Below are 23,017 nucleotides of genomic sequence, written 5' to 3' on the forward strand. Positions count from 1 at the left end.
ATGGCTGTGAGAGTAGGGGGCTTGGGCCAGGTCTCCATGCAGCAACAAGAAGCATATCAGGCTCAGTACCAGCACCAACCCCAGCACCAACCCCAGCACCAACCCCAGCACCAGTGTCATCTTCAGACGCAGGCATTACGGGACCCAAGACTTCAACATCCGTTGGATCCACCACTTCCGGGGCTGCGGGTATTTCCACCCGTAGCTGACCTGTCACAGCAACAACAGCAGCAAAATCAGCATCGGATATACCAGCCACAAGCGCCACCACCGCAGCTGCACCAGGGCGGAGATGGAACAGGACACAGAAGGACCTCATCATGGCCTCAGAGAATAGAACCGCAGATGCTTCCTCCACAGACTAGAAAGAGGAGAATGCATGGGAATGGCTGGCCACAGCACCCGAGGACCGGCTACAATTCCAGTCGCATTGGTGGTTCAGGAGAGATGGAACGGTTCCAACAACCAACAAATAGACTACCACCATCTCACTTAAATCTGGCAGCCTACAACAGTGCAGTCCGTGGGCAAGACCCAACGCTAGGCCAATACGTGGAAAATTATCCTATGCAAGGAATCTCGCATCAAGTTGGGTACGTTGGCCAGGGAGCAAGTTGGAGAGCGCCTATAGGAATGCCTGCGTCCGCAGCAAGGCCTGGTTGGACGCCAAATCATATGAGGTCGCAAAGCGACGGTATGTACAGCTTGGACGGCGACAGATATTTTGAGGAACCTCATGGTCCATCTGCCTCATGCCAGTTGAGGCAAAATGGCGGATTGCAGCGAACGCCCAGTTTCGGAATGAGCATGCAATGGGCGCAACATGGCAATAGAACACTTGCACTGCAATCGCATTTGGCGACGATGGGACCCGCACCGTCAGTGCCGCCGGAGCCTGCGCGGATTCGCCCGGAAGAATGGAATACAAACCATGCGAGCCCGGTGACGCAGATTTCTAATAAGATGTCACACCGGACCACAACTCACGCCAACCCACCAATAGAAAGTTCAAATGGGATGTCAGCAGAAGAACATGGCTATAAGTTGACCCAACCCACTCCTCCTGTTTCGCCAAGACCGATAGCAGCACCCAGGAATCGCACTTGCGAAGACCCACTACTCATGCTGCTGAGAGCTGCTGAATTGATTTTAGGCCCATTGATACCCAAAGGCATGTCCATGATTGCAAAGGAGGCTGGTGGTGAGAAGCTAACTGCAAGGCAGAAAATGCTCCCGCTCCCTGTTTGCTTCAATCCTCTGTTTGCGATGAGGACAAGAGACCATCCAAACGAGCAAGCCGGGAATCGACTGTCTCTACCTGGTCTGGGGAATCCCCATCGTAATACAAAGGCCCAACGGCTGCCGCCCTTGGCAGAGGCGCTTCGGAATGTCAACCTAAACAGTGCAAACTCTGATACCTCTCCCAAAGATTCACAACAGGCTGAGGCCCTCAACCCCTCAACCCTAAGACAACTCAGTTCTGAATCTAGGGAATCTGATATGTCGTCATCTGATATTTCCCAATCGCCTATTCTTAAAAAACGCAAACTTGAAAACTGTTCATTTCAAACCCCATGCCAAACTCCAGGGCATGAGGGAGTCAGACAGCAATATGAGAAACCCTTCAATATTTTCGAGCAAATCCTCAAAAGACCGGATCTGACCTTGCTCCTAGCAAAGCATCTGCGTGTACAGGAGCTTTTGATTTTATATCGTATTTCAAGAGATTTCCACAATGTGGTCAACACTCGCTTTACAACTGTAATCCAGGCACAAGCACGTGCACGCGCTCCAGAATCTGCAAAAATATTTCCGCCTCGTTGCTATGCAAAACTTTGCATTCCAGACCCAGGTTTACGGCCCCATCCTGTTGCAAGACGTGCTGCTGTAGGAGAGACACGCAGAGTTCCATCGTTCCGATGGCTGCTCATGGTGTGTTTTCGCGAAATGGTCTGTCATGAGATCATCACTATCCTGGCAGAGGATGGGGTCCCTGTACCAGACCGTTGCGCAGAAACCATGAAAAAGATATGGCTCCTCATGGATATTCCAGACAACGCACGACGAATAGGACTAGCTCAAAACCGCGAGATTTTCACGGACGTCGATCTCTTCTTCGCTACATTGTTTTTTGTCAAGCTCGACATGCGTTTCACGGATCCAATCACCGGTAGCGGGAAGGATGGGATGCGCCGCTTGTTGCTCGCACAACCTAGCCTTTCCATGCTTTGGCGCACACTGAAACGGACAGCATTGATCAGCAAGCTGGACGTAATGCGACTATTCGTCCGTTGGAAGTACCAGCCACGCCAGGATCAACGGGGTTTAAGTATCTTCGGCATTCCAGCGCACGAGGTGGGCATCGTGCAGTACCAAGGCTGGGGCCGGACACGCAACCGAACGCTGCTACAGAGACCAGACGAACTGCTGCTGAAGGAATCAGTACGCAGGGGTTTAGAGTTGCAGCAGAGGTATACGGATATGTTTCTGTGGGGGTATATTAATCCGAATACGATGCAGGATTACCCGCCGGTGTTGCGCCGGAGGCAGATGGAGAGGATGGAGGGACTGGAAGAAATGCTTGTGCCTGTGGAGGACAGGGGGAAGGTGGAGGTAGGGAAGGTAGTTTCGAGGAGGGTTAGGGGGTGATTAGTATGATGGGTCGATTCATTCCCTGTTTTGGTCACTCTCTTTTTTTTTTTTTTTCAAATTTTTTATGTTTTGTTTTGTCTTCATATCTTCGTGGAGTCCGCGCTATCTTCTTTGGGGGAATGATGAGTTATTATTTCATTGGTGATTGCTGGAATGATAAAGGCCCTTCTTCGGCTGAGGGTTGTAACTAATAATATGGGGTTCCTGGGAGTGTTTTGTTTTTGGTGATTGGAATACTCGGAGATAACATTGGAAGCATAATGCATTGATCGTTCTCTGAATAGCTAATGGAAAAATAAATGGAATAATGGGTTGGATTTATTTGGGTATATTTGTCTTTGCCTCAAGTTATCGAGGAATCAGGGAGCATACAACTTGAATGTGGTTTTGAATCTCGGCCGGAAAAACCTTCGGCGTAGCTTTAAAACCAAAGACCAACCCAACTAAAATGTACCATGAACCATTATTAATACACACATTCAAATGCTCATAGTGTAATGCAATGTCTTAAATCATATTTCTCAGGCCCTAACCCGTCAACTAGCCCTAATATCCAGAACACCTAAGCTTCACGTAACCCATAACTCTGTGTTGGGATGCATTTGTATTGTAACCTAAGTCACTATGGTGCGGGTGGGTGTGGGTGTGTTTTAGATAGGGTGGTGGAAGTTGATTGAAATGATGATTAATCAGAGCACGTGGGCATCCGACTTGGTCAAAGGGAACTTGCAACTTGCAAGAGAACAATCCCAACCCAACAACCACTCCATCACCGCCCAGCAGCAGGCGGGCTTATTAGACAGTCCTACCCCGGAATACGGTTTGGAGGCAGAGGTATGTGGTTTGTATCTCGAGTGCCCGAGTCTATCGTTCGTTCGATGTCATCGTGACCCCGTCGCCCTCGTGTGTTCCTCCTCGAATAACCTAGGTAACATTAACTTAGTGATTTTGTCGGTGCGTTCCGGGGGAAGAGGTGTCAACAATGACGAATATCTACATTGTGAGGACGGCGACGCACCACCCATAGTGTACGCTATGTGGATCGTCAGGGATTGTTTTTCGCTGGCCAACGATGGATTGATAGATGGATGGATGGACGGGTGGTGGGATGGGATTGGTGTCCTTTCGTACTTTTGTAGTTCGTGTCGTCCGTTGCTGCACGACAGTCACCACCACCAACTGCGCAGAGCAGGCCTCCACCCTTATGCTCTTTCAATCCCTCACGAAGGGAAATGCTATTTGAAAAACACCACAATTTCGTGCCGCTGAATCTCATCTGGTTAATCTCTGGTTGATTCATGCCGCGGGCGGCCCGAGGATGGTTGACGGAATGAAGATCTATGCTCAAATTGCCACTGGAAAGGCGCGGATGATCCTCTATCTTTGCGACAGCACGCCATGTTTGGTTGGGGTGGCAGGGAGGTTCATTTCCTCAATGGGTTGTAAAATGACCGTGATCAGTTTGAGTCTCGAACGCTCCCCTTGTCATATATATTCGCGACGCGCAATTCCAGCCATCAGCCTGCCCCACAGTACATCTGTTTGGCCTTTCCGTTTTGGCTTGAAATATCCTCGCTACGTGGATTACGGAAGGACTGCCTTGGCAGTGCAATGGGATATGCAAGATATAGGTATGTCACTAACTGCGTTGTATGTTTCCTCGTCTACTAAACATCTTATCTGGTGCCGTTCCTGCTGCTACTATTAGACCGGAGTTGTCGCGCTTGAGGGACCGCATACAACCGCACTTGAACTAAAAAATTTTAAATGAGGGGGAGTTTTAAAGAACGCATGCCGTCGACGGTTGAAAGTGTGAAATCGACATCGACCAGGGGGACATTTGGTGAAAACTACTACCCAACCTCACATAGGGGGAAGGGTTGCATGTCGGATCGGAATATTCTGCTTCTCTTTTCCATACCGTAGATAGATATGTGTGTGACATGACGCTGTTAAAGCGCAACAGCCGTTGAAAAACAAAAAACAACAAAAAGAAGAATATGGTGGTGCTCTCGACCATGAACCAGAGACTATTCGCAAACCAACGAGCCCCCCCCAAAAAGACTCCTGAGAAAGCTGTGGCTATGAAGAAAGTGATACTTATTCACTTTGACGGGCTCTCTGGCTCTCTCTGGGCAATGAAACCCACTGGCAGGGAGGAGGAACGCAGATGGGACGGGAGCATATTATGGGAACACCACAGGGCAATCTCTGTATTTCTGCAGCGGTTAAACGGGAGGATACTGTCTGGGCATTGTTTTCTGTGGGCGCTGTTGTTGTTTGGCTGCCCGGGTTGCCCTCAATCCAGGCACAACCGTAGACATTTCTCACTCCACCAACTTTTTGCAACGGGCGGAACCTTTATTTGGAACCCACCAAGACGTCCACAAGGAACACACCACTGGACAACTACGCCTCTTGAATGCTGCATGCAAGCTGCAACCGCGGTCTCACCAGGAGATTATCAACCCGCGAGAACATGAAGTCATCCAGACTGTGATACAGTCTTGCGATTCTTGCCCGTCCTGACGTTGATGAGCAGCATTTGGAGTCCGACGACCCATACCAAGACCACACTCAAGCATCCCAAGGACCATATTGCTACAGTGGCAGGACTTCAGATCTGAGGATATTATTGAATTACATGTAATTCCAGGGTTCGGATAGGGAATTCAACAGCAAGAGGGCCGAAAAAAATCCAGAACTGCGCAGTTGGTGCGCCCAGCTGCCCGTTGCTGACTCCGGCCGACGCCAAGACCCTCGACGCCGCTAGTGCCAGAGGAATCTCCAGCATCCACTCCTTCTCTCAGCACGGTGTTTCTTTACCAACGGTTCCCCTCAACTCAACCGCTGCATACCCATCCCCTCAGCCGATTCTGCACCAGATGCCGCTAGCGATTACATGGCTGGGTCCCGAAGGAATCCGCTGATGAAAGACCAGTGGAGAGCCGACGACGACCACATAGCGAGAGACAACCTACATCCACATCCTAGAGAAAGGGACCGAGAAAGAAACCGCGAACGGCCTGAGCGGCGTCCACGATCACCGCCGCCCTCGCGTCGAGGAGGAGGCCGTGGCCACGAAAGGCCCAGAGGGCGTGGTGCCTCGTTCGTTAGCAATAATCCATCGTCCCGTCGTCCCCTATCAGGTCGAAGGGGAGATCATAAGAAACACCACAATAGCGATCATAGTAATAATATTAATAATAATAATAGGAGCCGGCAGCTTTCTCCTTCCTCTCACGACAAGATTGCAGACACTGATCAGCGAGACTCTACGCGTCAGTCAGAGGGCCAGGTAAATTTTCGAGGTGACCCGAAACATAGCTCACCACCACAATCTCCTGCCCCGCCACCCAAACGGAAACGAAGTCGGAGCATCTCGCCATCACGACTGCAGCCGCACCCCCGCCCCAAGCGGCGAGACGGTCGTAATCCTGACCGCCCTGAGAGAGGCCGGGGTCGATCTGATCGCAATTTTTCTCCCAGAAGAGGCCCCATTCCACGTGGGAAGGATTATCGACCAGCGGATCTCCGTTCTGAAGCCTCGGCATCTGATTACTTGCAGTCTCGCCGCAGACGTTCCAGATCGCCAGATTCATTTATAGGAAGACGCAGTCTATCCCCTCGTCGCGTTTCTCGGAGTCCTCCACCTACCAAGGGCTACCAGGATCATTCTCCACGTCCTTCCTCTCGTCACTCCTTGTTGTCAAGAAGCTCAAGGCAATCCCCACAGCCCACCTATCGAAAAAAAACAGATATGCAATCTACGCGTCCGATCCAGTCTGTTGTAGATGACTCACGACGCTCCCCGTCCCCTCTCCGCCCCATCCCGAGTTTTGACGCTGGGAACCCGAAACAAAATACCGAAAGTGATAGTCGGAAACGGGATACTTTTCAAAAGCACAGTATGCGCGGCGCGGAAATTCGTGGTTCACGTCGACCATCCCGTCCACAAATCGATACTCGCGGGTCTTACAGTACCTCGCCACAGTATGTGACGCCTACAAGCTCCCACCTTGGGTCTCCACAATCAGGATCCCCACATAGTGGTGGTAGAGGATCTTGGTCGGGTCAGCAGCAATACCATGGGCAGCAAGGGTTAGTATGCCAGAAAAATGCGTGATATTCATTATGACTTGAAGCTAATATTTTCATCCAGACAAATGGGCAGCTATTCTCCACCTTATCGTCAGGCGACTTACCCCCCACCTCAGGGCGGGCCGCAAGGACAATATTACCAAGGCCAGCCTTATTCGGCCAACGCAGCTCATGGACAACAACCAGGATACTCTAGTCAGCCATATCGAGCTGGACCTCCTGGATACCGAGGCACTCAATATAATCCAACCCAGGATCGTCGATTCTCCGTCACAAGTTCTCAATCGTATGGGAACGCTCAGTCACCGCCCCAAACACAAACGCAGCAGCAGCAACAACGGGGGAGGGGGAGCCACTTTAACAATTTGCAATGGACCCCGTCCGCTAACCGCGGCCGTGGGGCACATGGACCCCCCGGAGGTCCCCTTCAACAACCTCACATTTCAGACGAACGCTTGTCGCCTGAAATTGACGAAGACGATAATCCTTTTCGCCCATCCAAAGATTTACAGGTGGAAGATGAAGACTCAAAGCCCAAGCCGGAGAAGCAGGATTCAAAGAAGATGCCACCCCCAAATCGACAGCATAGTGTTTCTTCACAGCCTAAAGAAAAAGAATCAGGGAAATTCAGTTTCGCGTTCAAATCGAAAGCTCCTGCTCCAGCCACTCCTAAGCCAGTACCAGATCTTGCACGAAGGATGCGTGAGCCGCCCCCAAAGGCGATAGATCCACTTAAGAGCAAGCAATCGAATGTCCCTCCACCGAGGGACAAGCATATTTCCCGTCCAGATCGGAAAGACGACAGGCGAGATTCGCGGAGAAACGACCGCCGGTTTGACAATCGCGGAGAAAGACATCGTGATCGCCGGGATGAGCGACGGGGTGAACCTCGACATGAGAGACGGCAAGAGCGGTCACCAGAGCGTAAGAAACCTAAGAAAATCCTCAAGCGGATGAAACCCCGGCCGAGTATATCTGAAGAGTTCTCTAAGTCCGACTCTGTCTACTACCGAAAACCCGGAAACGAGTCAGTCATTGGAGCAGGAACATACGGCAAGGTGTTCAAAGCTATTCATGTTTATACTAAGAACATGGTCGCACTGAAGAAGATACGTATGGAGACTGAAAAGGATGGGTTCCCTGTTACAGCCGTCCGTGAGATTAGGCTACTCCAGCACCTCCGGCATGAGAACGTCGTCTCTCTGCAGGAGGTTATGGTAGAGAAAAACGAATGCTTCATGGTTTTCGAGTACCTGTCTCACGACCTGACTGGTCTCATCAATCATCCGACTTTCTCCCTCTCAGCCGCCCATAAAAAACATCTTGCACGGCAAATGTTCGATGGTTTAAACTACTTACACCACCGCGGGGTGCTTCATCGAGATATCAAAGCTGCCAATATTCTCATCAGCAATCAAGGACAGCTGAAATTTGCCGACTTTGGCCTCGCGCGGTTCTTCTCAAAGAGTCGTCAGCTAGACTACACCAACCGCGTCATCACCATCTGGTACCGTCCACCAGAACTCTTACTGGGAGAAACTCGGTATGGACCAGCCGTCGATATCTGGAGCGCCGCATGTGTGTGGATGGAGATGTTTACCAAGAAAGCCGTGTTCCCCGGTGAGGGTGGCGAGATCAGTCAACTTGAAAAGCTGTACAATTCTCTGGGTACTCCCACCCGTGCTGACTGGCCTGACATCGTTGAAATGCCGTGGTTTGAGTTATTACGTCCAACAGAGCGGAAACCACGCACTTTCGAAGATGCTTATAGAGATGTCTTGTCTCCCGCAGCTTTGGATCTCGTTGCCAAAATGTTTCAGTATGATCCTGTGAAAAGACCCTCTGCCGAGGAGGTTCTGACACATCCATACTTCACTACCGAGGAACCCACCCCCCAACAGGCTATTGAGTAAGTCCAAATTTCCACTATACTCACTGTTTCCCTCCTGATTACTAACAGCATTTCTCTAGACTCGCATCTGTCGAAGGCGACTGGCACGAATTCGAATCCAAAGCCCACCGCAAGGAGAAAGACAAAGAAGCTCGTCGCGCAGAGTATCAGCGCGAAAAGGAAAAGCGTAGAGTGAGTGGTGGCGCTATTCAGAATAGTGATGGGCGGGACACCAAGCGGGCACGGTTGGAAGAAGATATCTCCTCTCAGCTTCCGTCTCTTGAAAATTGAAAATAGAGATCCAGTGGTAATCGATTATTGCTCCATACGTCACTTTTTTGGTCAAAAGGGGAAATGCCACTCGAGAGACCTAGTTTTTGTGTTTCCTCCTTGTCTTGTTTATTTCTTTCAACCCAACATTTAACGCTGTAGTTTTCCCACCTTCGACTTTCATACTTGGAGATACAAAAAGGAAATGTGATATAGGCGATATCTTATTGATTAATGTGACTTGCGCATAACCAACTTCTTCCCTGTTTTGCCAAGTGCTTGCGGTGTTCTCTTTCCTTTTGCCCAAATCTTCCCTAATCTATGCGATTGTAACTTGCTTGCAGCGCAGACATTTTGTATCTGTTTTTCTCTATCTTCCTCTTGTCTCTTCCAGTTCTCCTCTACACTTCCAGTATTATTGATTTCATAGCACGGTGTTTCCCTTTTACTCTTCATTTATCAATCACATTTTTCTATCATATTTCTTGTGAGGATAACTAACTACGCATTTGGCGCAAAAGTACTCCACCCTCAAAAAGTCGGGATTAAAATGGGAAGTGTGAAAATGAGAAAACTTGATAAAGAAAAGCGCTGTTGTTTTCCGTGTCATATCAAATTCTACGAGCGTGAATATTTGGATCCGATATATTCGGCCGCCGGCCATAGTCAAAATTCAATGCTTCGAGAAAAAAAAAATAGATATTTGCAAACTCAATTATATCCTGTACATGCGCAGGACATGCATATGGCCGTTTGTCAAAATGAGTCGAAGATGTGATGTCATGCATTCACGCTCAAGGTATATACTAGTATCTAATAGCTAATAGGTAGAGATGGTGAGGCGGCACGAAGGACCTCAAATACACCATCGCCCTGTTAAATCCAATATATATCTATAGTCAAAAAAGGAAACGATGATTGTAAAACTTGTCCGGTAGTCGCCCGCGCCACGTAGGTAGGGAGGGCATCTCAATAAAACCCGATGAATCCTTTTTTTTTAAATATTGGCTTTTTATTTTCTTTTGTTCCGTTTTCCCACATGTAGGAGTATCAGACTTGAAGCCCGACCAACTACTAGTATCCACTTACGATTAATCCAGTTCACATTTTCGCCCCATTATCATAGCTAATATCGACCTAAAACCCCCCGTGAATCACCGCTGCGATCAGCTGATGCGCAATCGCCGTCCGAGGCGGCAATCGCAACGCACCCTCTCTATACCCCGGCCCAGGCTTCCCCTCCAAATCGCTCGTGCCCAGCTTCAACGCCTCCTCGGCCTCCGCAATAGAGAACCACCGCGCATCCTCGAGTTCGGGATCATGCTGAAGGGAGATGACCTCGTGCTCCGGCCTCGCCACTTGCGCGATTGCCCCGATCATCAGGTTAGCCGGGTAGGGCCATGGTTGCGTACTGTGGATGACGACACGGGACACCACCACGCCAGATTCCTCCCACACCTCGCGACGCACTGCGTCCTCGACGGATTCAGCCGGCTCGATGAAACCCGCCAGCGTCGAGTACCAGTGCGGCGGGTACCGCTTCTGCCGGCCCAGAAGTACGCGCTGGCCGTCGTGGCTGACGACGGCGACGATGATGGTGGGATCTGTGCGGGGGAACGATAGGTTTGAGATGCTCGTGCGCGTGCTGCAGGGCGGGCGGGGCCCCTTGGTGTCGTGGGGTGGGCAGGCGCGCTTCGTGCCTGCTTGGATAGACATTGTTAAATGGCCGCAGGTGCCGCAGTAAGCGTTGCGTGTATTCCAGTCAAGAAGGGCGCGGGCTTGGGCGTATATAGCTGCTACATCTGCAGGAAGAGTGGTGACGGTGCGGCCGCGGAAGAAGGAGAGGCCGTTGGCTTCCATGGTTGCGATAATGCCCTTGGCCGGCTGCTCGATTGTGCCGCGCGGAGTGACATCTAGCGCGAAGAAGGGGGCCCCCGTATACGATTTATAGCTCAGTGAATTTTCCTTCTGCGTTTCATCTAGGCCTAGGAATATCAGGAGCGGGGTTGTGATGGAGGGCTGGAAGTCTTTGAGAGCATCTGCTTCGGTCTTGTCGAAGACGTCTTCGTGAATGAGGGTCTTGACATCATTGTACGAAGCATAGAAGATTTCTGAAGGGCTGCGAACAAGGGGGTTGAGGTCGTTGAAGAGTAGAAAGCGTGTTGTTGGGTGTCTTAGCGCTGCTGATAAGAAAGCGCCATCTGTTCGGAGGAATGATACCCGGTTTAAAAGCGAACCTGCAAGGGGGGATATTAGGATAAACTTATATATAGTTTCGCTACGGAGATAGAAAAGGGGTGGGCGATATAACTACTTGCCCGAAAAATAGTTCACTGTCTCCTTGCCGAATTTGCGGGAGAGCATGGAATCTAGATGGACATGCGGGGGTGTGGGGATATCAGCGACAGCGTCAGGGAAAGCGGAGGACATAGCTGTGGCTGCCTGCACCGGGTGAAGAAAAGGGATCTATCTGTGATCTCTTTCCCCAGCAGCTTCAGCCAGTAAAGCAGAAAAACGCTGGAGTCATTGTCGGGATGTGCGATTCTTCCCCCACAGCAAACGATGACTCAGCGGATTGACCTCGGCATTCGCAGCGGCGGCCGTCGATCTGTATACACGCAGTGTTCGATTGCAGCTACGAGTCGGGCACCAGACAGTCGAAATGCCAAATCGGATAGCTCTCGAGTTAGAAAGGATGCCCTGCTAGGCTGAACGAGTTAGGAATTCCGATTTTACACCAGGGGAACGTGGGTTGGCCGCCCTCGGGTTAAGAGGGACGGACATCTTGGATAGCAATTCCCAATCATCATATCACTAGTTGCAGCAAAAATATTTGCTGTATTGACGATGGAACCATCCTATGCCAGGGAAAATCCTGAAACCAGAGAGGTTCATTAGAATCCCCAAAACGTTTTGAGAAAGGTGTCAAGATCCATGCACCAATCTTAGGCTGGCTGAAGTTCCCGGAGTTCTCGTATCACACAATTCCGGTCTTTAAGAGGTGTAAGCCACTACCGCGGCGGAAGCTTGGAGCAGGTGCAGTGATCGAAGAGACCTGGATTCTGTTGATATGCACGTCCCGTACATTTACATCTACAGCACTCTGTACATTACAATCTGTTCGCTGCCAAAGGGCTCATCGATTGCCTCAACATTCATCGGTCGCCAGGCTATTGCTGCTAAACATGTGTAAGAGAATGCATCCACAGCCACCAACCCATAGCTTGACGAAGTGCCGCGTCGGCGAAGGATTTATCGGAGAAAAGGAAAACAGACTAGACGGCGACACATGCAAGTGTCCCGTTCCAGTTTTCGCGGTGCGGGCGTGTCTCGAACATCGACTCCAGAAGCGGGGAAAACGTCAGTCAGGCGGAGGCTTCGGGATATGCCAGAAGCTGGATCTGTTCACAAACGACATGCGGCACGACGATAATTCGCCGGATTATGCAAAAGGGATGGCGGGGTTGGTCAAACCTGCGAGCGAGGGAGAGTTGAGAATTGTGAATTGAGCGGAGGTGGCATCCAAGCTTTGCTCTTCAACGGGCGCTCTTTGGCAAATCATAGGATCAACACAGACAGTTCTCCAGGCACCGAGGCGCAACATTGCCGATATGAAACAGGAGGCGTCACCCGTCGCCTCTGTGAGGTGAGCACTGATGCTGACGGCCTGGTGGTATATAAGTTAGTATGACTGGCTCTTGCATGTCTCCAACCAGCAATCCAGACTCAGCAAGTGATGAGTTTAAGCCTTCCGCTAGCAGGGGCAGCGGTCGACGGGCGTCCGCTTCCCAAACTCAAACCCACCCAAAACCCAACGCAAGGTTGCTGACAACTGTATGCCTTGAGTGCTTTGTTTATGAGGCTTGCATATTCTCCATTTTCAGTCAAAAACCTGTTAAACCTCCCCTTGCCTCGGCATGATTCGGCATCTTCTTTCCAACATCTTGACTACGAAAAGATCTTTCAAGAAAATTCCAGGCGCGCCCCAAAAGTCCGCGTACTCCATCGGCGCTAGGAGTTTTTTGTAGCGCAAACAGCTTATCTTTGCACATAGGATATATCAGAATCGTCTTGCGGAGAAACTTGCGGAGAAACTACACAGCAAGCAGATGCGACAAATAGGTAAAGTCTGTATTAAGCTAGGAATATTTCAATACATGCGAGCTAAGAGTTTGGCGCGATGGCGTTGTTGAGGGCTCCTTTGAGTTTGATGAGTTTGAGTTGAAAATACAATGATATGTATGGAGAGAATTCTGTTGTGATGGAACAATGAGCTATACCATATTTGGATTTAAAAACGGACGGTTGTGCTCAGATGCGTATGCCTGTACAATCTGCTCCTCTCACCGTTTCACAAGAGTTAATCCAAGGATGTTCAAATTGGCAAGGAATAAACTACAGTACACAGAGCAAGTGCAACAAACAACCAAGCGAAACTCAAAATATCGTAAAATAGCAACTGCCAACATTAATTATCATCAAAGCTAAATATCAAAATACAAAATAAAAGGGGACAGTAGAAGGGAGACTAAATAAGCTGTGATCACAATATGCAGACGGCGTGGCTACTAGTCCCAAGAACTCGAATAAGCAAACAGGTGGAGAAAAGTGGACATGCATCAATCCTTCCAGAACCAGCCACCCTTCTTCTGGTCACCATGATCATTAGTCTGTCCAAGGCTCTGTGGCTTGTTGTTCTCGCTTTGTGACGGCAATTCGTCAGCCTTTTCCACGTGAACTGTTTCATTGTTTTCTTCTGTTTGGTCAGAGAACCGCTTCTTTCGAGTGATGGTAGTCTGGACAGAGCCATCGGGGAGAGTCCTTCGCGCGGTGGTGGTGATGATGGAAGTTACATAAGGAGAAGGGGAATGTTGCTGTGAAGTTTTCATTGGGAATGCTGCATTGGACTTTGCGTCTGAGTCACCCTTCTCATTGTCGAAATCATTATTCTCAGCCGCATGATGCCATCGCCTTTGTTCTTCCAATAGCCTTCTCCTTCTTCTTTGGCGATCTTCAATTAACATCCCCATGAGTGGGCTCACTAAGGGTATACTCTCTTCATCTGATGGCTCGTTCGCCTGGTCCAGAAACTTCTCGTAAAGGTCAAGTTCTGTGAGCCACTTTTCTTCTGGCGCATCGTGTTTCCGATCACCATACCCGTTGGAAGAGTCGGACTGGGAAACCTTCCATTTATCTGCTTCATCAGTGGACTGCTTGTATCTGTAGTTGAAATAGTCGATTCGTCCGTTTTTGACATGGGTCCAATGAGGACCAAGGCTGCCCCTGCTGATCATACCGGATACCCAATCCTTTGGCTGTTCTTTTCGGGCTACCGCACCTACGTCACCATTTAACATATCTTGACCATTTTCGACGCGCAACAGATCTTCAAAAGCCTCTCGCCAACGTGGGGTCTCAGACTCCTGGACATCATGAAAGGGTACTAAGGCAGGGCGCAGTGAAGAAACTGGATTCTCATGTGGCTTGCACCTTATATTTTGTTGACGTTCGAGGTGGAGTGGAGAATACGGTGAAAAAAGAAGGTATGAGATGGGCCATCCCGGAGAGTTTGGAGAGCCTAGGAAGTCGAAGGAGTAAGGGAAGCTGGGACGGGGTAGAAACGAGAAGAAATGCAACGGGTCAAAGGGCCACAAGTTCTCCAACGGCGATTCAAAAGTCGAAGACGGAAATTGGTGCTCAAAATGTCGTCGGCTTTCTAACCGCTGATCAAACATACCATCCCCATCAGAGCGCGACGATTTCACGGTATCATCACGCCCACAGGTGCACTTCTCGGAGCTCTGCCGTGAGCCGATCCTTGACTGTGAGTCCTGAGTATCAACGCCAGTTTCTTGTGTTTGGAATCTGTGACGATGGAATCTTATTGCGGGATCGCCTCCTTGGAAATACAACCAATCCCTTGGAGAGGGAGGTGAAAACACAGATGGAAGTCCTATAAAAGATTGCAGTAACGCTGAGAATTGCTCATCAGCATAGCGGCGAATTGCTATAAAGGGGTTCTCTTGTTCGTCGGGCTGGCGGGGTCCATTGGAAGGGTTAGCTGTATGGGAGCGACCGCGGTCAGTAGAGTCCGCCATCACCACACCCGCGAATCAGTATCAAATAGAATGGAATATAAAATTAAGTAATCGTCAAATTATACGCCAAGAATTAGGCGTTGCCTGGTGCTGTTGCGTAGCGCAGATTCACTTGGAGGTTGAATCACAGCACATCATGCTGCTGAGGACGACGATGAGGTCGTTGGGTTCGCGGGATCAGAGTTTTTCCGGAGCGAAAAGTCGCCCCACCGGCAGCCAAGGCTGCACTGCTTATTAATCCATAGGAGCCGAATCACCTGGTTGAGCCAAGCCACATTGTCCCGATTAGGAAACATTAGACTACGTTCTTCTCGACCTCAGCCGCCAGCCCGCGAGATTGCCCAGAGCCAAGGCGTTTTGTCTCCTCGCTGCATTGTTGTCTCCATCCGCCCACGGCAATTTATAGATTGTGCTCCAAGCGAAATGGCTCGGTTGCGCCACAAGTACGTCTTATCCCTGTTGCTGCATCCTGGCAAGTGAATCACTCACCCCTCTCCCCACAACCCCAGCCTGGTCAGTCGTGAGAGTGGAGAGGGGTGGTATTTTTCCCCAGCTCTCGAATATTTCTGGAAGGTTGGGCTTCCCAGTGCGCTATCCTTGCACCTGGGATGAATAATCCCTGCTGATCCTCAAGGGTCGAAATGCACTCTTTAACGAGTGTTCACGATTTCCCCTCGTTGTGCCACTTGCGTGCCGTTCAGTAAGATTTTAGCCTTTGGTGATGGAGGACTTGGAAGAAACCTCAGACAACCCTCAGCTTTTGGGCCTTGCGTTTAGCGTCCTCGGCTTCTGCTGGGATGAAGTATCCCTGTCCTCCTTATCTTCCGCTTCTCATGTGCTCGGCGATCTATAATATTGCTGTGTCCACCCTTCTTTTATTTTCGTGGTCTTCCGCAACTGCTCTCGTTGTCATTTCATGCGATCCTCTCCAAGGCCTATGGCCTATGCTTTTTTGACTCTCTCTAAGTCGCCCAACGGGCCTTAACTGAAGTATGGATCCTTTCGGCCCTCTTCCTATCCATCGCCTTGAATCCAAGGGCCAAGCAGAATTGCTTGCCAGGCTGGATGACCTTCGCGATTTGGGGTTTCGCCGCCAACTGGCTCTACCGCAGTTGGTGGTTTGTGGTGACCAAAATAGTGGGAAGAGTTCAGTATTCCACGCCATAACAGGTGTCCCATTGCCAACTAGCACTGGACTCTGCACCAGGTTTGCAACAGAAGTTATCCTTCGGAGGTCCGATGAAGTTTCAGTTTCTGTGAAAATCCGACCCGGCCCGGATGCCACTCCGGACCATCGACACAAACTAGGAATATTCTCGAGGTCACATAACTGGCTTCAAGACATCCCCAAGCTTTATTCGGAGGCCAGGCTCATAATGGGCTTAATTTCGGATGGAAGGTACTCATTGGATGTCCTACAACTGGAAGCTTCAGGCCCTACCTTGCCAGACCTGACCGTGGTTGACCTGCCTGGCCTTATCAATAGACCAGGTCACCATCAAAGAATGGAAGATGTCACTCTTGTGCAAGGTTTAACTGAAGCTTACATGCGGAACCCTCGAAGCATCGTCCTGGCTGTTGTGTCTGCTGAGCGTAATATATCTCAGCAAATCGTGTTGCGCATGACGAAATCTTGCAGTCCTCGCACAATGGCAATCATAACGAAGCCAGATCACCTAGAACCCGGCTGTAGCATTGAGGAGAACTACTTTGCGCGTGCTAAGAACCAAGATACACCTCTGCGTTTAGGATGGCACGTTCTTGTGAACAACGATTCCAACGAGAAGAGAAACCGCCATTTTCAACGGGATGACATGGAAAATTTGTTTTTCACCACCACAATGCCTTGGAAAACCCTTTCTCAAAACTGTGTGGGCATTCAATCACTTAGAAGTAGACTGGGCAAAATTCTACTTGGGCAGATTGAGTCGCAGCTTTCGGATCTGTCTACCGAACTTCAACAGGACCTCGAAACGAGCAGCCTCTTACTCAAAAAACTTGGACCAGACCGGAAATCGGATACAGCTCAGCGACTTTATCTAACTACTATAGCCGAACGATTTCAAGCCCTCACAATATCAGCCACGGCTGGTGAATATCACGATACCTATTTCCGTTATCACCCACAAACCTCTATGCGACGATTAAGATCCGTAATCCGAAACTGGGCGGAAGATTTTGCTACAGATATGGAGGAACGTGGCCATAGCTATAACTTGTATGACGATACAACCTCAGATGGCCCACCGCCAATGCCGGAGCCAGCTTCTCCGGATAGCCCTCAGCCAGTTCCACGATCATCCTTTATCCGTGGACTTGCCGAACTTTTCAAGCAAAACGGAGGCCGTGAAACAAAAGGATTGGTTAATTCTCAGGTTGTATGCGAACTATTTATTCGTTATTCTCTCAAGTGGACTCCGATGGCGAAATCCCATGTATACGAACTATGGAAAAAAGTAAAGCGGTTCCTGGATGATCTTCTTCATCATATCGCAGGAGCAACCGTTGGCGAAGCTATACTCAGGGAAATACTGGAGCAGGAAATGAGCAATAAATTGCAGGCACTTAACAGCAAAATAGACGAACTAGCAACACCCTTTAAGCAAGTTGTTCCGTCAACCCTGAATCGAAAATTGGCTGCGAAAATTCATCGGCTTCGCGCCATAAGTGGCCCAAATGGCATGGACGATAATCTGGAAGACGGCGCTGATATCAATGTTTATTCTGAGATTCTCGATTGTATGGAAACTTATTACTCCGCCGCATTACCAGTATTCATTGACAACGTCGCTTTTCTTGCTGTGGAAAATTGCCTCGTGGAAAACCTTGAAAACCTTCTCTCTCCATCTATGATGGCACAATTGTCAACTGAACAAATTGAACGCATTGCAGCTGATTCTGATGACACCAAACTCGCACGAAAGCAGCTCGCCGATAAAGTTAAAGTGCTAGAACTTGCTGTGAATTCATGTAGACGTTGTGAAATGGCGGGGCTTCAGTCTTCTGCGCAGAACTATCGTGAACCATCTAGAAACAACTTGAATGATTACCTCACGGCAGACACTCCTGATCCACCGCTTGACGAATCCCCAACACCTGACATCAGCCCTCCAGAAACAGTCAACCACTCTAAAATCGAAGACAGCTCTCGAACAGAAGAGTCTATTGCCCTCAGCCGATCTTCCAATGAGTCCCGCCGCAGCGTCTCTGAGCTCTCTCAGACTGAAGCAACATCCCCATCCCTGATGTCTCCTTCCCTCATGGATACCATTTCAACACGCGCCAAAAGTCCTACGAGGACTGAGTCCAGCTCTGGAGGTAGCCGGAAGGGTTCGTTGCTGAAATCTGGATTCCGAAAACGAATCCTGAAAAACAAACCGGCTGGCTCGATAACTGAAGATAAATCGAGGACTTCGAACTCGACTCCAGACTCCGAGCGGAAACCTGATACGAGTAAGAAAACCTTTTCGCCGGAGACACCTAACTTTTTCATATATAGCATGTCAATTTCTTAACTTCTGATGTGTAACGTTCAGGCTCGCTCCATTCTTCTAAATCGAAATCACGCCCGAGGTACAATTATGGTACGATGTATCAATGTAGCTATTATCACTACTCCATGTAGATACAAAGGTGGGCAGGAATAGGTCCCACTCCCTACCTTTGATATCCCCTCCCTCCCCTAACAGGCCTAGTTGAATTTGTTTTCCCTTGTTGCATTTCCATTTCAAAGTCGTATTGTGTTGCAACGATATCCCCTTCCCTTTCATGTCCTTGCTCTCTATTTCTGCTAGCCTTTCCATTGTCATCATTTGCCGGCGCAATTACCAACAGGCCGGTGTTCTATGTGTCGTACGCAATGCTTGGATCATGTCACTTGTCTTCTGTCTCCTTTCAAAAGAAGTGGCCTGTTCGTTTACTTTATTTTGGACGGCGTGGGATGGTGGTATATGAGGAACATAGAATCAACGTTCGTTTACTTTTTGGTGCTCACTCTAGTTATTTTATTCTCTCTTCATTCTGTACTAATACCGATATACGCTCGTTTACTCTATCGATCATATAACCATATAAACTGATCTATTTGGTTTTCCAATGTTCTGTATATGTATATACCTTCGTTATTCCATCAACTCGCCAACCTTTCCAACCACAAGCAAAAATCTTCCTCTCTATAAGAGCCGGGGGAAGGAAGAGTAAAAAGGAATTCGTCAAGACCAACCACCGTTGATATCATCGCATGGAAGAGTTGGGAGATTCAAGATGTAAAAAACTCGATTCGTTCACAAGAACAGCATAACTATTTACTACAGAATAAATAACTAATCAAGGGTAGCTAGCAAATTCGTTCGCAGCAGAGGTCTCAAGTGGAATTACCAGGGAAATTAAAACTCATTCATTCCCCTGTTCCCATATCCATGGATGCTGCTGCTTCGCATATCGGCACCCATGTCAAAAACCCAGGGGAAAAAAAAATGGAAACCAAAGATAATTTTCTCGCAACCCAGTCGACATCTAGAACGGACAGAGGTCCGTGGCCTTATCTATCTGCGACCTCCTCCCACGCCCGGTCATCCCCAACATGACGAATCCACATCTGGTCGTCCTGGATCGAATCGATAACTATACCAGAGACAGGCGCATGTTAGCAATTTTTTCCTTTTCCTTTTTTCTCTTTGCAAATATTCAAATTGGTGTTTTGTTGTTAGTACTAGTATTAATTTTAGTGTTTGGCCATCCAGTTCCAGGATTCATGGATGAAGAACGCGGTAGTTGTTAGTTGTGCAGGGGAGTGAGCTGGGAGGATAAGGCTAGATGAAAAACCGGGCCTTGGGAGTTCAGGAACAAACAGGCTTGCTAGGAGGGAAACGTGGAGAATGGGGTTCGGATTTGGGCGCTCGGGTATTAAAATATGTTTTGTTTTTTATTCGTCTCTGGCTCTCTGGTCCCAGTGACGGGTTCTGGAACTTTGGCCATTTCGGGAAGACAGGGGCAAGGCTCTAGTTCAAATGGGCGATGACCAGGGCGAGCGCTGGTTTGTCGCGATGTAACTTCAGGGTGAGGTAGGCGGGGGCGGGGCAAATCAGGGTTTAGAAAGGTCAAGACACGGAGGTAATATTTAAATAATGAAACCAGGACAAAATGCACTTTGCAAAAAATTCCACGAGGCGCGAGCGAGTTGAAGAGTCTGAGTCTTCAAAAATTTGGACTGAAGGAACTCACCCATGTTCGCTAACTTGATCCACATATCTCCGTTGACTAAGAACACATCTCGACACTTCTCATCCGTCTCAAACGGTTTACAAAGCTTCTCGCCAAAAGCAAGTGTGCGGATGAATTTTGACGCATGTCCGTCATCTTGGGGATGATTAATGGCTTGGGCGAAAACTTCCTCCCATGACAGCTTTGGCTCATAGTCTGTAATCTCCTCCTGTCGTAGCTCCGCTGCACCGCGAGAGGCGTACGTCGCCAGGTCCATACGACCTTTCCATTCCAGGATGCGTAATCTGCTCTGCTTACTGATCCAGGGCTGAGAGACAAATGAAGCCAAGAAAATTGCGCTGGTGACACAGTGCATGTAAAAAAAGTCGAATTTAACCCTCTTTTGAGGACGCTGCGCTGCACCGGCGAAATAAGCTGTTGACTGTTGAGTTACTATGTACCGGGCCAGTGGGGGAAAAATCGACAGGGAAAACATTACTGATGAGCCAGGGGCACATGCAGGCACGCAGCAATGTTGATGGATGGCCTCTGTGCATTGGGATGGGAGCATTGAGAGTAGTAGGGGCAATACGGTTGTGTCTGGAGATCAGGGTGTCAACGTACCAACAGCGTTCAACAGTTCGGCTAGCTTCAGTTCCAACTGGTCTGGGCCCACTGAAAATTGGCTAGTAATTTTGATGATCTCGTCTGGCGCTCGAGCCAGCATTCCATCGATCTTGTTCACATCTTCCCAGCGCACGGCTTCCCGGATTTGGGTGTTGGAGCGAATTTCTTGCTGGAGATGAACGAGAGACTTCTTGCCCTCCTTCCCAACGCCACCTGCTGCCTCTTCAGCTGGCAAGAGGAATGTAAGATTCGATTCATGAACCGCAGTTTCCGCAAGAGCCTCTGCGACAATGGCAGGCTGATTGAACTCAACGCCGAATCCGAGTTGGATAAACGGATGAATGAGCCCTGCAGGGGGAACATGTTCATTAGTACGTCCCGGAACAGAGGGGTCAGACAGGGAAAGGGGTGGACGAGAGGAAAACTCCCCGGGCGCCATACCAGCAAACAGCCGAACGAGCATATCATCCGCAAGCTTATCCGCAGCAAAAAGATACTCATTTACCACTACTTCCATCCCCCTCTTTTCAATTTGGCGCTGAAAATACACCAGGAAATTAGGATATTGATCTCGAATTCCTAGAAAAGCACTAAATTGGGCCTTGTCGCCCAGTTTCTGTACTATCGCTTCATCGACTGGGCGAGAAGGAAGCTGGTAGGCAGCAGCCCGGTCAAAAATCTGCTGTAGAAGGTCTGCGGAGGCTCCCAATGCGTAGGCGGATAAAATGTGGTGGGCAAGATGATCTGCCTCAGGTTAGCATCAGCGGAGAGGATTAAAGCTCAAGACCCTAGTAACAGGAATAAGGCGGAGTGTGGGGTGATGGGACGGTTGCATATCCATTAGGACCAGGGTATGTAAACTGGCGGGGTGTCTCCCAAGCGGCCCATCGACTCATTTTGTCTCTGACATGAAAATATAACAATGCTCAATGTAACCTGAGGGGCTTGCATATCAATTTTGACAAGCGGACAGGACTCGGGAGAAAAGTTGAGCTGCAAATTCAAAGAACCACACATACTGTGAAAACCCTTCGCGTTAAAGAAGATATGGTATCTCTCTAGATCAGCCTGCAGCGTTTCTGAAACCTTTTTTGCAGAATCAGCGTTCTGGCGAAGCCCTAGAATCCCCGTATCGTCTGTCGAAACCTTGACATGAGTGGCGGTCGCCATGGCTCTTAGACACAAGTCAAGCTTCAAGTTTTCCTTTGTGAACGCGGGAGTGAAACACGACTTGGATTTTGGAGAAAAAAACGGCTCTCTCTTCGCTATCTGAGTCACTGCTTTAGGCGGACCCGCGCCCAAGCTTCTATCTTGATACACAGTTCCCTGTTGCGCTCTTCGGAATGCTCGGGTTGGTATGTGGGCACAACAAAGCATCCATTGAGCTACTTGGTGTCGATACCGTTGAGCAACACTGGTCATAAGCAAATAATGTATCAAACCGCCGCGCTCTCGTTCTGCAGCTTCTCCATACGACCCTCGAGATCCGCACAGTGAGCCTGTTTATATATGTGCGGCTAAGTTGGATGCAGCCAAGCTAAACGGTGTGGAGGGGTCGTTGAAACCAGGACACGAGCCAGCCATTCCGTCATAGCTCCATCGCTTGGAACTTCACAGCTACTCGCGGACAAGCTGCGAAGTCCAAAGGGTATTGTTGTTGATGTCAGCGAGTCGTTCCACACCAAGGATGTACTGTGCATGTATACATACGAATGACCGGTTCTCGATTTATGTTCGATGAGTAAACATACTAGTATAAAATAAATCGATGCATGCCCCGTGTGGCGGAAACGAACTCATTTATGATGATGGAGGATCCTTGTGCTCCTCGAAGTCAGTAATCGATCCATGGATGCGCTGGTTGGTTGGCGGCTTGCTGGAGTAGTTACATGTATGTACAGTTCATAGATGTTGTACTGTCGGACAGTGCGAGGCCGGAGCTAGTTTACTACGCATTTCAATGCTGTAGATATGAACGAAGGTGCAGGATATACAAAGACTTCAATTTTATCGACTCTATTGTTAGTACATGTACTGTACATACATACCATCAACAGGCAGGATAAACCTAGGTCATATCTCGTATGTTCATCGGATTCATATCATAGATCCAAGCAGGTAGATAGGAGCTGCCGTCAGGAATCAAGAAGAAATAGAATGGACCAAAAACAAGAAA

General features: G+C 49.1%; 8 protein-coding genes across 8 annotated transcripts; 4 read left to right on the forward strand and 4 right to left on the reverse strand.

Annotated features, from left to right (window-relative positions):
* HCBG_06459 (uncharacterized protein) lies at positions 1 to 2,649 on the forward strand (the record flags this gene model as incomplete). Its single annotated transcript, XM_045433508.1, has 1 exon — positions 1 to 2,649. The coding sequence occupies one exon, from the start codon at positions 1 to 3 to the stop codon at positions 2,647 to 2,649; it is 2,649 nt and encodes an 882-aa protein (XP_045285821.1).
* An 808-nt stretch (positions 2,650 to 3,457) lies between these two features.
* Positions 3,458 to 4,390, reverse strand: HCBG_06460 (uncharacterized protein; the record flags this gene model as incomplete). The annotated part of the gene is made up of 3 exons (XM_045433509.1): positions 3,458 to 3,576; positions 3,784 to 4,083; positions 4,297 to 4,390. 3 exons carry the CDS (start codon positions 4,388 to 4,390, stop codon positions 3,458 to 3,460), a joined length of 513 nt encoding a protein of 170 aa, XP_045285822.1.
* A 1,164-nt stretch (positions 4,391 to 5,554) lies between these two features.
* On the forward strand, positions 5,555 to 9,394 carry HCBG_06461 (latrunculin sensitive kinase Lsk1; the record flags this gene model as incomplete). Its single annotated transcript, XM_045433510.1, has 3 exons — positions 5,555 to 6,753; positions 6,815 to 8,662; positions 8,725 to 9,394. 3 exons carry the CDS (start codon positions 5,555 to 5,557, stop codon positions 8,933 to 8,935), a joined length of 3,258 nt encoding a protein of 1,085 aa, XP_045285823.1.
* A 657-nt stretch (positions 9,395 to 10,051) lies between these two features.
* HCBG_06462 (peroxisomal NADH pyrophosphatase NUDT12) lies at positions 10,052 to 11,344 on the reverse strand (the record flags this gene model as incomplete). Its single annotated transcript, XM_045433511.1, has 2 exons — positions 10,052 to 11,176; positions 11,249 to 11,344. The coding sequence occupies 2 exons, from the start codon at positions 11,342 to 11,344 to the stop codon at positions 10,052 to 10,054; spliced, it is 1,221 nt and encodes a 406-aa protein (XP_045285824.1).
* Positions 11,345 to 11,476: 132 nt separating this feature from the next.
* Positions 11,477 to 13,040, forward strand: HCBG_06463 (uncharacterized protein; the record flags this gene model as incomplete). The annotated part of the gene is made up of 5 exons (XM_045433512.1): positions 11,477 to 11,599; positions 11,800 to 12,377; positions 12,479 to 12,595; positions 12,631 to 12,748; positions 12,969 to 13,040. The coding sequence occupies 5 exons, from the start codon at positions 11,477 to 11,479 to the stop codon at positions 13,038 to 13,040; spliced, it is 1,008 nt and encodes a 335-aa protein (XP_045285825.1).
* Positions 13,041 to 13,266: 226 nt separating this feature from the next.
* HCBG_06464 (uncharacterized protein) lies at positions 13,267 to 15,135 on the reverse strand (the record flags this gene model as incomplete). The annotated part of the gene is made up of 1 exon (XM_045433513.1): positions 13,267 to 15,135. One exon carries the CDS (start codon positions 15,010 to 15,012, stop codon positions 13,534 to 13,536), a length of 1,479 nt encoding a protein of 492 aa, XP_045285826.1.
* An 869-nt stretch (positions 15,136 to 16,004) lies between these two features.
* Positions 16,005 to 18,534, forward strand: HCBG_06465 (dynamin family protein; the record flags this gene model as incomplete). The annotated part of the gene is made up of 2 exons (XM_045433514.1): positions 16,005 to 18,465; positions 18,512 to 18,534. 2 exons carry the CDS (start codon positions 16,005 to 16,007, stop codon positions 18,532 to 18,534), a joined length of 2,484 nt encoding a protein of 827 aa, XP_045285827.1.
* Positions 18,535 to 20,012: 1,478 nt separating this feature from the next.
* Positions 20,013 to 22,340, reverse strand: HCBG_06466 (uncharacterized protein; the record flags this gene model as incomplete). Its single annotated transcript, XM_045433515.1, has 5 exons — positions 20,013 to 20,044; positions 20,236 to 20,649; positions 20,839 to 21,189; positions 21,283 to 21,585; positions 21,861 to 22,340. 5 exons carry the CDS (start codon positions 22,009 to 22,011, stop codon positions 20,013 to 20,015), a joined length of 1,251 nt encoding a protein of 416 aa, XP_045285828.1.
* Between the last annotated feature and the right edge of the window lie 677 nt (positions 22,341 to 23,017).

This window comes from Histoplasma capsulatum, assembly GCF_000150115.1.
Source record: "Histoplasma capsulatum G186AR genomic scaffold supercont2.9, whole genome shotgun sequence".
Taxonomy (NCBI): Eukaryota; Fungi; Ascomycota; class Eurotiomycetes; order Onygenales; family Ajellomycetaceae; genus Histoplasma; species Histoplasma capsulatum.